The sequence below is a fragment of the Tyto alba genome, unplaced genomic scaffold (genome assembly GCF_018691265.1).
Source record: "Tyto alba isolate M040663 unplaced genomic scaffold, T.alba_DEE_v4.0 Super-Scaffold_33, whole genome shotgun sequence".
Lineage (NCBI taxonomy): Eukaryota > Metazoa > Chordata > Aves > Strigiformes > Tytonidae > Tyto > Tyto alba.
In genome coordinates, this window is record NW_024881308.1 from 9,579,720 (window position 1) to 9,596,096 (window position 16,377).

At 43.5% G+C, this 16,377-nt stretch overlaps 1 protein-coding gene across 2 annotated transcripts in view; it reads right to left on the reverse strand.

The window, feature by feature from the left end:
• The window catches only part of ATP9A (ATPase phospholipid transporting 9A (putative)), a 64,897-nt gene extending 55,356 nt beyond the window's left edge, over positions 1 to 9,541 (reverse strand). Inside the window, exon 1 of one of the 2 annotated variants that reach the window (XM_042800995.1) lies at positions 9,380 to 9,541. In XM_042800995.1, the coding sequence (XP_042656929.1) occupies positions 9,380 to 9,447 (68 nt within the window). In that variant the 5' untranslated portion in view covers positions 9,448 to 9,541. Of the gene's footprint in view, positions 1 to 307; positions 535 to 9,379 lie in introns of those variants that run through there. The other variant, XM_042800996.1, reaches the window with a different exon arrangement.
• Positions 9,542 to 16,377: the final 6,836 nt, after the last annotated feature.

The window sequence follows — 16,377 nt, forward strand, 5'->3', positions numbered from 1 at the left end:
GTTACTAAAGGATTCTCTGTTCTCTCCGGGGGAGCTATTTAATATCCAGGCTATGAGAGGAGAGCTAAGCCAGCGCCCTGAGTGCCTGTTTAAGCCACCAGTACACCCCACCCCACCGAGCGTCCCTCCAGCAGCCCTGGCCCAGCTGTGCCCCGACCTCTTCCCACTGCTGTCGGGGAGCTCTGGACTCACCAGAGTCAATAAACAAATCCCAGCGATGGCATGTGGTGCCTATATTTGAAATTACCCAAGTTAAAAATCTTCTCCAGCACACAGTTGGGTGTCATACATAACAAAACTGTATTACCTGCTTTGGAAACTGTTGCAAGGCCTACAAACTTCAGGCTAGATGTTGCTTTTCTCAACCAAAAGACCCCAGGATGAAGCAACAGGAAACACTTGCTCTCTAGAAGAATGTGGAGGATTAACGTGCAGTTCGTTAAGTAATGGTAACACCAGACCTTCCTCCCACAGGCCAGAGCCCACCCACCGGCCACCAGCTTGCGGCACCTCACGGGGCCTTTAACGTGGCTGCTGTGGCCAGCAAAAAGCTCTCACACGAATTTTAGTGAATAAAAGCATGCACTGCTAGATGTAACGAATCCTTACTTGAGGCAATGAGTCAAAGAGAGTGTCAGTTACATTGTGAGATGCAAGGACTTACCAGTGATCTTTCTTGTACCTAGAAAACGCCTCTCTGTTCAAAATTGCAGCATTGTACCTTCTCAAGCCCCAAAAGGGTTATTTTTCTGTTGTCACTGCTTCTTACTGAAAGCCAATCTCTTCCCAATCCCCCTTGTTCCTTTAAGCCAGACCTACTGAATTTCATTGACATTTGGGAAAGCCATTATCAGCCAAATTGATAACCAAAAGCTTCAGAACTCTTACAAATGTATTTCCAGAAACAACCATGAAGATCTGCTCTTGATTCACAGCATTCTGCCACAGAAGTTCGGTTAAATACACACCTGACCAAAAAAAACTATTTAAGTCACTGTCTTGCCAGAAGATAAAGGCATGATGAACAGAGTTTACAACTCACCACACAGAACATGGTTTCCTACAAAGATACCATTTTTTAATGTTTTATATCCTGCTGGATGCAAATAAACAGAAAGAACTGTTATCAGTTAAGTCAGTTCTTTCAGTAGAGAAGTAAAAATTGACTTTGCTTCCAGAAGGAAAGAAAAGGTGTCACCATGTGATTCAGTGCTCCATGAGCAGGCATAGACATTAACTTCACAAGGATGACTTGCAAGATAATTTCTCACAAGCTTTTAAAATTAGATAAGAGAATCTTTACATAATCAAATGACTTTGACATTATTATGTTTCATGAAGAGTGACAGATAAGCCCTGAAAAGGTGGATTTTCTCTAGTCTGTACTCAAGAACAACCTAAGACATAAGCATACAGATGCCACCCAAACAAGAAGGCTTTCTCGCTCAAAGAAGCTCTGTGACAGAAATACTGACAAGATAGCAGAGCACTACATAGCACCCAAGACTGGTACTGAAGGAACATGAAATCACAAGTTTTGGATGGCACCTAATAGTCTCTTACCAGCTCCAGGTAAGTCAGACCCTTCATTACAAAACCAGAGTACTTGTAAGGTCCCCCACTCATTAACTATCCTACTGCACACATTTATCACTGGCCACATAGCTTTACGTAAAGCCTTTGCAGTTGTCAGCTCTGACCTGAAAACTGTTCCTTTGCTGAAGAAGAGAAAATTAGGAGAATGCAGGGAAATCTGACAGAAATAAACACAGGAGGTAATGAGAACAGTTCAAAACCCTGATAGTAATGAACCCCTAGATCAAATTACTGGAATAAAATAATTGGAGGTGCTTTACTGTTCCAGTACATACAGGAGACATCTGACTTCCTACAGGCTTGCAGCACCACTACTGCCATCTCTACTTACCTTTACACAGGGACATTGCTTGTTATTCTGCATCTGTAACACTTCTAAGACAGTGGACTTCCACCTTTGACTATTCCCTAGATAGTACCATAAAGCCATAATTAACATAAGTACCTTAAATGTAACCCATTTCAAAAAGTTACACTTGCCCCTGAAACTATCAATTTTTGTCAAATCTACAAACTTTTTTTTTCTTTGTTAAGAATTAACTAGACCTTTCTTCCCCACATGGTTGTGTATAATACCTACATCTGAAAGGCAGTTACCAACATGAGACAAACAGCAAACTGGTGTTAAACACTCAAATTCCTAAACTCCACTGCAGAAGTACATTTTATTATCAGTTTTCTTTTGTGTTTGCAGATGAAGACCCAAGACAAACAGTCACTCATATCCCAAACATATTTTAAAGGAAAATAGTGAAAATGGTGGCATTTGGATCACAATAGATATGCTCTACAAAGGGGGAGGAAAAAGTGTTTTTTCTTCTTTCATGATAGAGAAAAATCACACAAGATTAGCCTTGATTTTGTGTTTTAATGACTGTGAATTCTGAATGACCTCTATGATAAAACTCCCAAGTAAGAGGCTTTGCCTAAGGGAGCAAACCTGGTGTCCACACACCTCATTTCATCACAACACGCTTCCCAGTTACAGAGTTGGTCAGTCCTTGCAATCAGACATCTGAAACCAGTTACCTTTGTTTATTTTTTAGGTTGGGCCTCTTATAGGGATTGTACTCAACAGCAAAAATACATACACACATATATCATAATATTTACAATAGGATAAGGCTCAAAGAGGGTAGTACTATAACATATTTTTCACTTGTACTGGGAATTTTTTTTTTAACAAAGTAAAATTCACCAATACACTCCAAAAAACTCCAAATATCTGGGCAGATCTTCAAACCAATACCTAAATCTCCAAAGCAGATTTCCAGACATTTTAGTAAGTTTAATGACTTATTAGCATTTTTATTTCATGAATGTATAAGAAAATGGCAAATGAACCCCACAAACCAATCAGAACGTTTTACCTTAAGAAGAGTGCACTCTGCCCAACTGTTTACATACAATTACATTGCTTTTAGTCTTTTCTTTCCCAAATAATACCATGAATTCATTAGTCTGTGAATGCTAACACCTAGCACTGCAAAATTGGTTACACTGGCATGGCTCTAAATAAGACAGCAACCCCCAATACTGACAGCACCTACAAAGGCAGCAAAGTAGAAGGCAAGCACAAAACTAATTGCACAGAAGTTAAATTACCCCAAATTTAGCACACATTCTGCAATCAAAGCCATGACCTCTTGTAACATTCCCACCACAAAGATACATGTTGCTGTAAGAATTTTAATTTACAAATGCTGTGTTACTATAAGTTTTGAGAATCAATCTAAAAATAATGCAGGTCCAAGTATAAGCAAGAAAGGGCATAGGAGAATCTGCTGTGTAAAAATAACAGTTTTGTGAAATTCCTGCCTGGCTAAAATCACAGTTTTTGTAACCTCCTGAATTACATGGAAAGCAAACCAAAAACCTAATTAGACAAACAAAAGAAAAGCTTCCTGCTTAGCAAGTTTTTGAAGGCGATTATCAGTAGTATCAGTGCTCAAGTAAAGAATATCCAGCATTCCTACTAAGTCTCCTACATAGCCTTTTAGCACAAGGTTTCTATGTAACATAAAGGAATTAATTAAAAAAAAAAGCCCAACCAATAAACACAATACTACAACCAGCAATAACAGAGCTGCACATTGCAATACTTTAACTGGGGAGGCTTATCAGCGCTCAGAAAGGGGCTCCTGAACCAGCGGCTGAAAACCCTGACAATCAGCAAATGATTTTTGTCCCATATACATCCAAAGATCCCCAAAGAGTATTTTTCTTATGAAAAAGTCAAACCCAGTGCTGGCATTTAACTCTTACCTGCTCTGTGTTTTTTCTTCTTGTCCCACAAACTGCCCAGCATGCTGCCAGGTGGGCACTGAGCAGATGCCCATAATCCAAACCCTGGGCCAGTCGGAATGTTAGCTCTGCACACAGTAATTGCCCAAGTGCTATCCCATGACTTGTTGAAATAAGTTAGAAAATGAGCTTTTGGTAAGAATACAGACACTTCTCAAGCACAAAACCACATGCTTATTCTTACAGGCATGTGTTTATCACACACACACACACTCCCTCCCCAGATACTCAACTGCCATAATTTTTATTTTTTTTTAAAACTTTTCAATGATGTCTTAAACTTCATTAAGGAAGAATACATTACTAAACTCATTAGTTCTACTTTAAAATTCTCTATATGACATCTGTGAACCTTACAAAGCACTTTACACAAACAGGAGTGGCTGCAATGGCAGATCAGGTTTTACTACACTAATGGCAAGTTTCATTAACCTACCCGGGGTCATGCACAGACAGGACAGTTTCACTACCTGAACCCTTTCTGTCTTACATGTGCCCATGTTGCAATGTGAGTAAACACCAGTCCCCACAGCCGCTTTTATCACTGCACCAGTGTGTGTTGGCGCAACACACGGTGAGACACCGGTGAAAGCCCAGCGCTCGCCCGTACTGCACAGCTGCTGCACACTCGCAGGAGCCGAAGCAAAAGCTCCCAAAGCTGCCAAGGACTTGTACTGCAGGGAGAGGCAGCCACACTTAAGTGCAAAGTCCTAGGCCAGGCCACTAAATACCTGACTTCAGATGCCCACACACTGGGGTGACAAAACACAACTCATACTGAGAGCAGAAGGGAAAAACGATGCAGAAAGATGGGTGGTGAACCTAACAAGGAACATTTTAGGCAGTCTCCTTTTCCTTTTCTCCTCTGAAAACTGAATAATCTTAACCTTGAAAAAAAAATTCTATCAAATCCATTCAGTTGGGTACCAGCAACAAAGTACTCTGAACACATCTGAACAAGTACACAAACATGTTTGCAGATTATCCTGGTGCTCATTAAATAAAAAGCGCCTTTGACTGGGGCTGTCAGCTTTTTCCAGCTAACTTATTTGTTCTTTCCCAAAATAATTTTACAGGCATGGCATAGTTCTGTGATCTACTGTTTCTTTGGATACCATCCCTATTTTTGGGTGTCAAGCTTAAAGACCTGGATGATGAGGGAAGGGGCTTCTCAAGCCATCACGTTACTCCGAAGTTTTCTGCTCAGGGCAAGGTCACTGACACTGGAATTTGGCTGCTTCTGGCAGGAGAGAACTATTGGTATTATTAGGAATAATAAAATACTTTCCATCAGGAAATCAGAAGACTACATCCTTAAAACGGAAAAAAAGACTGTATAGAAAAACAGTGGAAAGCTTACATTGCTGCTTAGAGATGCTAATAAAATTAGCATGCACTTTCTAGAAATGGGAATCCCAAAGTTACAGAAATGTGAGCAGTTTTCTATAAAAGCTTAGGAATACACATTCCTAAACCTTTCTCCTTGTTTTGCAACTGAAGCATTGAAGAACAGTATTGCAATAGCCCCTGAAGTATAGTAAACCAGCACGTCACTATATACCATAAACTTTTTAAAATTATCTTACAACAAGAACATGAAAAATATATGTAGACAGCTTATATGGGTAAACTTATACAGCACTGTGTTGTTCACGTTTTAAATTATAACTTGGCAAAAATAATAATAAAAAACAGACTCACAAATCCCCAAACAGAATCACGACCACTCCAAAGCATCTCTTTCAATGCGAACTGTATCCAAAATTTTGAATCTTATAAGTGATGTGGCCCTTAACCTGCACAGGGATCTAAATGAATGGAAGGTGTTGACCAACAGGTCTATTGGGTGCTTCACTTGGGATTATATTTGTTTACAAAACCCCATTCTTACTGATGATAAAAGAAGCAGCAATATGACAGACTGACTGACTGTCAGATGCCAGATTAACAGCCATTACCAGAAAGCAGGCTTTATTTATAAACACAGCATGTTTGATGCAGAAGTATCTGAAAGAGCAAACAAAAAATTATTTCACAAGCATTTTTCATGTGAAACAAACCTAACGGAAAAGTGTCACATTTGTCTAATACTGGGGTAGTATTTGTCAAATTAGTGCTGAAGTTCATCAACATATTTAGCCACTTCTACAAGCACATTTCTCATATGATGCTTCTGTTTCTCACAGGCTGTGCTGTTTAGTCCTTGGCACCTTTAATATACAAACCAACCATCCACATTTCACTATTTTAGAAGTATACGAAGAATTTTCCAGTGATAAAAACCCCAGAGCCTGCACAACCACCTAGCCTTTCCACGCACCTCCACATGATTCAAGCATTCCCCGTGAGCCAGCGCAGCCGGGGTGGCTCCAGGGGCCAGGAGCACTGCCACCCCTGCAGCCCACCCCTGCCCTCCCACCAAGTGCCGACACACAAACAGGCTCCTGGGTGGGAACCCAGCCCAGCTCCGCGCCCGTCCTGGCACACCCGCACGCAGGCAGACGGAAGGCAGGAGCTCCAATCTCTCTCTGTTGACTTTGAAACAGAATTTGCCATTTTAAATACAGCCAGAGTACACACACATGTACAAGGGAATGGCTGCGTGAAATGCTACTGCAAAGCTCCTCCTTCCCTATCTCATTTCTCAATCTTCCCCCCTTATTTCTGGATCAAGGCCTTTTTACATTGCAGAGGGAGCATGAGCACAGCAGTTCGCTGGCTTCAAAAAATGCCTTGCAGGATTGTGGACTGAGACCATAAGCTATTTAGGGAAAAACTTGTGTCATGCTCTGAAGAGAGCATCTGGGGTGCTTCAGGAACTTGCCGCTCCCTTCCCGGCAGAGCTCAGCCCCTGGGAAGCTCAGGCTCACTTGCCATCCCACCAGCTGTCCCGCTGCAGTTCCTGCTATCCTTCCCTCCTAATTGGCACATATCTCACAGCGGCTTTCAGACTGATGCAAAGCATTTGGAAGAACATGGCTGAACTCAAGGCACACAGCTGCAGAATTTAAGAGCTTATCCTTTGATTGCAGCAAGGAAGATCCACATTAAAGTTATGTTCAGGAACAGATAACCACTTCTCCCACTGGTTTATTAGGTACATGATTTCTCTTTGACACAGATCTCAGCTGTCTGTACCATCACCTGTCTCTGCAAGGCTACTGTGCGAGTTCCTCCCTGGCCTCTCTTCAAAGGATGCTAGAGGCTGAGGCTGTAATGAGAGCCTTGCTTGGACGGCACCTGCCCTACATAAGAATTAGGCAGTTCCTACTTTTTTGTTAATATATCTGAAGATCTCTATGAAGTCATTTCGTACATGATCTGTTCCCCACTCCAGCACACAACACTGACAAAAAAAATCTCTGTCTGAGACCTTGCCCTCACCGGTGGGGGGGGAAACCCCCACAGTAGAAATTGCAGTCAGGGCTATGCTAAGGTGAAGCCTTTCAAGACCTGCTTATCCCTGGATATATATCAATAAATGTAACTCGGAACGGTTTTGTTTGGGTTTTTCTCAGAGGGAACAGAAGAAAGGTCTTGATTATGGCTTAGGATTCTCCAGACTCTGTCCTGGATGTGACACCAGGAGCCTTCTCTGACTTGCTGGCTCATTTCTTCTTTGGTTTATAATACTGATTTGGATTTGCTCAACTTCAGTGTTTTGCTATCACGCTATCATTCAATCAAATTACTGATATATCGCAGGCTACTTACCAGTAAAACGAGCTCCTAATATAGTATAAGTCCCATCCCCAAACACAGTTACCACAGCAAACAGAAATACCAGTCACTAAGAGTGCTACTGAGTAAAATTCTAAGCAATCTTCCTTCACAACTTCATGGTCCCCAAATTTCTTGCTAACGCTGGAAACATCATCTCTGCTAATCAGGTGGAGTCCAGAACCAACAAACCATAGCTTAGGTTAGATGAGGGCAATTTCTGTTAGACACTACTAAGCACAGTGTAATACCCAAGAGGGTCTTGGTGGAGACTAGAGAACTTCAGGAAAATAAATCATCTAAGAAGCTTTGAGAAAAATTTATTAGACCTCCACCTCTCCCTGATCCCTTTCAATTACATCACCAAATTTAATGCCACGGCGGCTGCACCTTGCGGAACTTGCCCAGGGTCCTGCATCACACACATCTCAGCTCAGTATCAACTGGCATGAATATTGCTACATCAATTACTAGAAACAATGTTGATAATAAGGAACAATTCTAATAATGAATAAACTGTGTAGAACAATTTAAGTTAGAGGACTCTCAATCAAAACTATCAACCAAAAACATAACAAAGGAAAAAGTATCAATTTTCTCTTGTTTAAACAGTCAGTTTCCTTTGCTATTTTGGTTTATTTTGCTAATAACACTCACCCCATTTTAAAAAACAAATTATCCAGGGACAAATGTAGCACTGCAATAACTGACAGCCAGGTAACTTGGATACCTTGTACACCCCAATGCCTACAAACCAACCTGTCTGGAGAGAGGTGCAATTTCCTAATGAAGGATCATTTTTTCTTGTTTAACTTCCTGCATGGGAATACTAGTATAAATACATATATATACGCATCTCCTTTAGGAACACATCCCACTCCGAGAATATTGCAACGTCCCACACCAAGGCTATTGTATTGCTTTAACCGATAAACAGAGCCCTCTGCGTTTGGGCAGAGACCTTTGTTACAGCTCTACCAACACCACGCCTGGCCCAACGCTATTCCTCAGCAAAGGCCGAGCGCTCGCTCACACCTCCGGCCTGTGATTTCCCCCGCCCCGCGCAACAGCGGGGATGCCCGGCAGGCCCGGGGGTCGGGCCGGGGGGTCGGGCCGGGAAGCCGGGGGGCCGGGAAGCCGGGGGGCCGGGAAGCCGGGGGGCCGGGAAGCCGGCGACACAACCGCCCCCGCCCCGGCCAGCCCGGCCGCTCCAGCCGCGCCCGCGGGCATTCGCTGTCCCTCTTCGGGCCGGGCCCGGCTGCGGCCACCAGCCGCGCTCGCTGCTGCCCAGGCACCGCATTGTCTGGAGGGCTCTAATGGAGAAGGCGATGAGGAGAAGGGCCGGCCGGGATCGTTTTTCTGCCCACGCAAGGGGCTGCCAGCCGGCGAGCTGAAGGCTGGCCCCGCTCGCCCCAGCCCCGGCGCAGCACCGCCCGGCAGGATCCTGCCCCTCCGCCCGGGCGTGCCACGGCAATGGCGTCAGGAACAACCTGTCAGCGCCTGCCTGCCTGCCTCCCCCTCCTCCTCCTCCGCCTCCCTGCGGGCTCGGACCGCGGCCGCGCAGCACAGAGAGACGCGGCTCCCGCCTGCCCTCCGCTGCGTTTCCGCGCCCCGCCCGCCCGGGGCATCGCCCAAAGGCCCGCGGGTGGGGGTCCCGCCGCCCGCCCCGAGGCGAGGGGGCCGGGGGGGGGGGGGGGGGCCGCGCCGCCCGCCCCCCTCTCCCACCAGAGCCGGCGGCTAGACGAGGCGCGGGGCTCACCCGCTGCGGTGCTTGCTGTCCATCCGCTTCTTCTGCCGGACCGGCTGCAGCGGGATGTTGTCGGTCATGGCCGCGGCTGCCGGGGCGGAGCGGGGCGGGATGCGCTTCCCAAGCAGCGCAGCGGCTCGGCCCGGCGCCGCCGAGGGGGCCGGGCTCGGCGCCGCCGGGTCCCAGCACGCAGGTGCCGCGGCCGCTCCGCCCGCCCCGGTGCGCTCCGCCCTCCCAGCCCGGTTCGCTTCTCGCTTCCAGCCCCGCTCCGCGCCCCGGTGCTCCGCCTGCCTGCCCCGGAGCTCCCGGCCCGCTTCGGTCCCGCTCCGCGCAGCCCAGCCCAGCCCAGCTCTCTGCTCCCCGGCACCTGCTCTGCCTTTGGCGTCCCCTGCCCCACGCACCCCATCTTCATTTCCCACTCGGGTCACTCCTGGCGGCTCAGCACCGCCATACCAGCACCGTGTCCCTTCCACGCCCACCGCCTCCGCACCCGTGGTCTCCCGTGTTTCACCTCAGGTGAAAGGCCCACGCCACATCCCGAGCATCCTCAGCCTTTTGCAGCCAGCGTGGATGTGCGATCTTCCCTTTTTTATACCATCCCAGCACCCACATCACAGGCCTGTGCTTCACAGCGCTGCTGCTTGCACCCTTCTTGCTCAGTGGCCTTCGCCCACTCCTGGCAATGCTCGTTTCTGGATCTTAATTCAGACTTCCTCTGCAAGTTTAGGCACAAATTGTACCAGTATTTCTGTTCTGTTTATGACTTCAAGCTTTTCTTTACAATCACTAAATTCTTTACAATGACTAAATCTTCATTAAAACTAAGTATACAAATCAAATTCAAAAAAAGCACTGGGCTACAGAAGCTGAGATACGTGCTTGGCCTGATAAACTTCATTTTTTAGTAGTCAGGGTTCCCAGATGCCACCAGTCTTTCCACCAATTGCTTCATATTCCTGTCCCAGCTAAACTCTGCCCAATGTGTTTCTGACACCTGTTCTATCTTCTCCATCCACTCATCTCAGTTCACTCCAACTCTTCTACCTCCACTTTATTCTCCTCCTGCTATCTCCGTACCTTCATGTTCTTCTTTGCCATAAACAGGAAAGCAAATAAATCCTTTAAGAACCACACACCCTGCTCACCTGCAGCCCATGTACCTTTCATGCTGTTGACCTTATTTTGTACCCAAACATGAAAACCAAAATTCTTAGTGGCAAAGATGTATTTCATAAGGAGGATTAGAAAGTGGTACTGCAGTGGTCCTACCCAAATGAAATACACTTTCCTAGTGACACTATCATGAAAAACATTGGTCAAGACAAATATTCATAGAACACCTACTTCTTAAAATGTGGAATGTTAAATTACATCTAGAAAACCACAAATAGGGAAGTCTAACAGGGTTAATGGTATCTGATCAGCCACCAGAAATTGTGCTGATAGCCTTGTAGAAGCTTGGTTAAAGTCAGTGGAGAAAAACCACCAAGTGATTGAAAAACGGTCAGTAATAGTAACAAAATCGCTTCAGATTGTGTAACTAGTTAGGCAATGGCCCTGCATCACAGTGTCACAGCTGGTCGATGGGGATCCACCCCCCCCATTCCTTTCAAATCACTTCTTCCCGCTTCGCTGTTCCCCTCTAACACTTTCCTCTCTGCGGCTGTGCTCTAAATCAGCTCTGCAAAAGGACTTCTTTTACAAAAAACATCTGTCTGGGAGAGTTCCTTTATTTATTTATTTCAATCCAATCCCATTAGGAGCTGCATGCCAAGCGCAGCCTGTGAACAGCCAAGCAGCACCAGTGAGGATGCTGCAGTCTTGGTAGGGCATGGGCTTGGACCCAGGGCTGCTTCAGCTGGATTTGCCTCGAGGAGCATCATAACGGGGGTGTTGGACATTTTCTGTAACCAAAGCCTTGCCTGCACTGAGCAGTAGCTGCACCCGTGGCTGTTGGGGCAGGTGCCCGTGGGTGTGGACAAGGTTACTCTTTTGTACGAGTGCTCCTGCCACCATGGGCATTGCCTAAATTTGCTCCCACCACCTGCATAGCCACCCCAGTGAGGGCAGCAAACCCACTGTAGACTGTTATTTGTGCCAGAGGAGCTTCTTCCTGTTTGAAACCACCAAAATTTACACCGGTGCACCTATACAGATGGAGGAAATGCCCAGCGCAGATAAAGATCGTATGAAATACATCTACACATCCATCTCAGCATCTAGCACTGCAGTCCTGGTCACCACAAAATACAAACCTTTTTCTAGTGCACGGCCAGCTTATTTCTCATCCCTTTGCAAACAGTCTGCAAAATCCTTCATTCAAGAAATAACCTACTTGGAAACATTCACTAAGCAAAGACTCACTGTGCCTACCAGCACATGCAGCTGTATTTAGACCACTTACAACAGGTGTCTCATTTGGTTGTAGCTACTCCCTACGTCCGCCTGCAATCCTGGGCTGCCAGACCTCGCCTGCCTGCACAGTTTAAACTGCAGAACTAAAATACCACAATCACAGTGACCAAGAACAGAAAATGAGTGGGTAAGCACAAGTGTAAGTTTAAAATCACTATTTGTTTTAACATACTAAAAAGTAGGATATACCAAACTGACTTATTTTTTTCAGATGAGGGATGTTTGCATATATCTTAAAATGAGGTCAAGGTAATCTTAAATAATAGTTAATACTTTCTCAGTGAAAAACAATGACTATCAAAAAAAAAAAACCAAAAAATATATGTAAAAAAATAAAAGATAAACAAAGAAGAGCAAGTCACATCAGAGTTTCTGGGTAGCTCTCTCTTCTTTCCTGCCCTCACTGCATTCTGGCTCAGGTTACTCTATGGATTACACCAGCACAAAAACTGCAATTGTCATTTAATTTTTTTTCTTTACCGTTGAAGCAGAGTCATCCTGGCATTTTGTAATGAGAAGATTTCAGCAACATAATTAATAGTTACACGAGTTTCGGGCACCAGGACTGAGAATGTTTCGGCAGATATTTTCAATGCCATTCTAACTAGGGCAGTCTTCTTAGTACAAAAAAACTGTAGAACTGACTTTTAGACTGTATTTCAGTTTAGTAATACCGTGTTTTAATTTCTTACTTCTCATTCTATTGTTCTTATCCACTCATGGGGACAACTGAAATAGATATAAAAATCCCTTCTCCTCCTACAGACATTTCAGCTGATGAAACATATTTGCTCCATTTTTTCTTATATTCCACTGCAGAATTTTATTTTTTTAAAAAATGAGAGAAATTATATGATAAAACTAAATTCAAATGATAATTTAATAAAAGGAGCAACTAAAGAACCTAAACAAAATATAGTACTCAACCAAAACTGTCACAAGTGGTAACACCATTGCCACAAAAATACCGGCCTAGTGCTATAACTGGCAGAAATGATAATCCTAGCCTCCAGCCTTGAGGGTCAATCTGTAATTAAAATAAAACTTATCAAATGTCATTGTTATTTGCTTTGAGGTGGAAGTGGCACTGGATTTTTAAAACAGCCAACATTCTTTTAAGCACCACATTTTGGCCCTTGATATATTTGTGTTTCAGACAAAAATGAATGACATCCCTCCTTTATATGGAGCAGCTAAACTTCCTTCACATAATTTCTGCACATTGCCCAACTCCACCATACAAAAACACGGGAGGAGAAACAACTGACTGTCATATGGTAACTCTCAGTTCCAGTAATCCTAAAAGAAGAGCAAAGGGATGCACAGCCAGGTTTACTTGTATCTGCATAATCAGGGATAATGAATTTGGCAAATGGTGATAGAACAAGTGACAGTGAAGTTGCAGCCTGCAGACTTACTCCCGCAGCATCTGAGGATTCACACAAACTTTCAAAGCCTCCCTTATGGGCACTCTAATTTTCTGCCTTGTATTGTAACACTTTTGATTTTTAGTTAGAAAATGACTGTGAAAGATCTAGACTAGGCTGTAGCCCAATGGGCTAAACCCACTCCTTAACGTATTTCTTGCACAGCATTAGCTTTGCTATAAAGATTTGATATGTGATCTCACCATTCACAGTGGGTACGTGCTCTCCTGATTTCCAAGCCTTTGATTTTCATTTGCTTGTTGAGAAGGAATGCCCAAGGGAAACCCTCCAGCCTCAGACTAAGTTAGATTTGTTAAATCAAGTGAAATAAAACCTATTTTGGTTTTTCTGATGCCACTAGCTTGTTCTTCTGATGCTTGATTTTTGTAAGCACAGAAATTGAGGCTCACAAAGGACCCCTGTGAGCTGCAGAATTCATACTGCACAACTGCTAATTAAAAGGAGCTGATTTATTTTCCATCGTTTTAAATCATTATCTATGTTTTTTATCTCCCAGGACTTTTTTTCCCCAGATGATTAACACCACAGCAAGCAGAGTTTTATTCCCTTCGCCACTCCCTACCACCAAATGATTTGTCATAGAACCAATTCTGGACCATTTGGCCTCCTCTGAGGCTGTCCTGTAGGGAGAGTTTATCAAATGCTGTCAGTGTTTTCAGTGCTGCACATTATAGATCCCATTTCAAAATCAGAAATTGTTTATTGGCAAGTCCAAGGTTGAGCCCCCATTTTTAATGCAAAGGGTTGTACAAAACTACCAGGTTGTTGATTGGAATGATTTAATATCTTTTCCCAGAGCAGGCAGCAGAAGCATGCTTGTTTTGCAAGTAGGATTATGTTTTATGCACTGAATAGTCATGAGTATCTTGTGGTCTGCCAGTCAAGTTTGCAAAGACACGTGAAGATCCATCTGGCAAAGCACAGCCTATGGACATGACTGGCTGGCAGGGTGTGCCTAAATCAAACAAGAAATTTCTATGTCAATGAGCCTTTACCACAGTGGTTCCCAGTGTTTTGGAAATAAGACTTCCTGCCTTATCTTTTTTTGCCTTTCTCCCCCACTTCTCTGTTGCACCTCGGTGTCCCGGAGCACCACCACCTCCTTGTCCCCACAGCTTTGCCTCCTCCTCTCTGCCTGTGACACCAGCTTCTCACCCACAGGTGATGCCTTCCAATGCATTTCACTGATCCTCCAGTGCATCCAGGTCTCTAAGCTCCACTGATTAAAGAACATATAAATGAACTGTACTTTGGGGGTGTGCCTATATTCCTCCAAGGAGCAAGTCCTAGTGCCAGTTTCCCACTCAAACAATGGATGGTGGTTTTGACAATGCACTTTCAAATTGTACTCATTACCTATTTAGCACAATATGCTATAAATTTTCTTCTGTTTTAGTTGTGCTACTAAATTAATAATTGAGGTTTTTATGGACTCTAGTGGTTTTGCCTGATGAACACTGTAGAAAGTCAGAATAATAATATTCTGTTTGACTTTTTATATGCAGGAAGATTAATTCAATTTTGGAACTACATTTGGTTTTGCTTACTTTATTTATTTTCCCCTAAATATGAGTATCAAATTATAGATAATTCTGACATCTAAGGAGGTGGCTCAGATTGTAGGTGTGTAACTGGTTGCACAAAATGTTTATGATTCCACAAGCAACTCAAGTTGTGACATTATTCTTTGTACCTGTTATTATCAGATTTCATAAATGCATGTTTTACAAATACCAGGGCACACCTTCTTTGTCTGAAAACGTAGCCCGTTGAACATGGTATTTTGAGCTTTGTTTCAGAGCTGTGTTTGCAGCTGCACTATTTGTAGGGAAGACAGGAGTACGAGTTTGGTTGCTAAGGTCTTGAAAACTTGCAGGCATGCAGTAACTGTGCAGCAGGCAGCCTCCTTGTTTCCCCATGCTACTGACTCACTCCCACAATTGACGAGAGGTGGGTTTGGTGCGGTGGAACATCGCTGGTTCTCAAGGCAGTATTGAAACAGGCTCGAACTATGACATTCAATCCCTCAAAATAAGAGCAAACATGGAAAAGCTGCCCATTCCAGCAGTTTAGCAGCCACATGCATGCAGAGTCATTGCTAGGAAGGAACATTTTAGTAAAATAATTGCAAACATGAATTGGGATGCCAAAGCAAGAATCATTAGCAATATGGTATGATTGTACATGTGCCCTAAGCTTACACAAGATGCATTTATCTTTAAAATTTATCTTTTAAATGTCTGAACTCAGACAAGACTACTGCAATTAATTGGCAAGTTAAACACTACCAGATTATAATGTACTGTTAACACCTGCATCTCTGATCTGCACGGATGGCTTTGATATTATTTTTTCTTTTGACAAGTGGGCGATAGCGGATATCCTTTAAGCCTATATTTAATGAAGCCCTCCATAAATCCATCAACACTTGCTAGGGGAAACTACAATAAAGCTCATACTGCCATAGGCTCTGTTATCAAGAGAACATTTGGCATTCTCATAATGAAGTTTCAGAGCAGATACTTCTCATGCTGATCTGAGGAAGTGCAGTATTTGTACATGATCTTTTTCTTCCTTGCACAATTACATGTTGCAGATCAAGAAGAAAACAACACTTCAGAACCTAATTTTTAAAACAATAATAGTTAAACTGTTTATCTAGGACAGATGTCAAATATGAGACATGAAGAAAGAAAAAGGTGCAGCTTTCTAGATAAATAAACTCACATTTTTTTGTTGTTAGCTCTTGAAATTATTGTGTTATTAGCTGTGGCTGTTTTGTGAATTCTCACCATACCGATTTTAGTGTTACACATCCTGGGGGTGTGATAAAAAATGTAAAGCTATAAACTGAGAATTGGTATTTGTTTCACATTTTATATTTGCAAATTTTATCAAAAAACCCACCCCTATCTAAAGTGATTATTTTTTCAGTTGAGTCTGAAAAAATTGATGGGGGAACAGAAGAATAGGTAATGAGGAAATCTGATTTTTTTCCAGATCTGGATATCATGAGTTGAGAGCGTTGGAGTGCTTTTAATACATACAGAGATTTAGGTATCCCAAAGCAGCAAATCACCTGAACGTGTGCTGAACTTTAAGGACTTAAGCAATCAAACTGGTTTCATGGAAACAACCAGTGTGTCA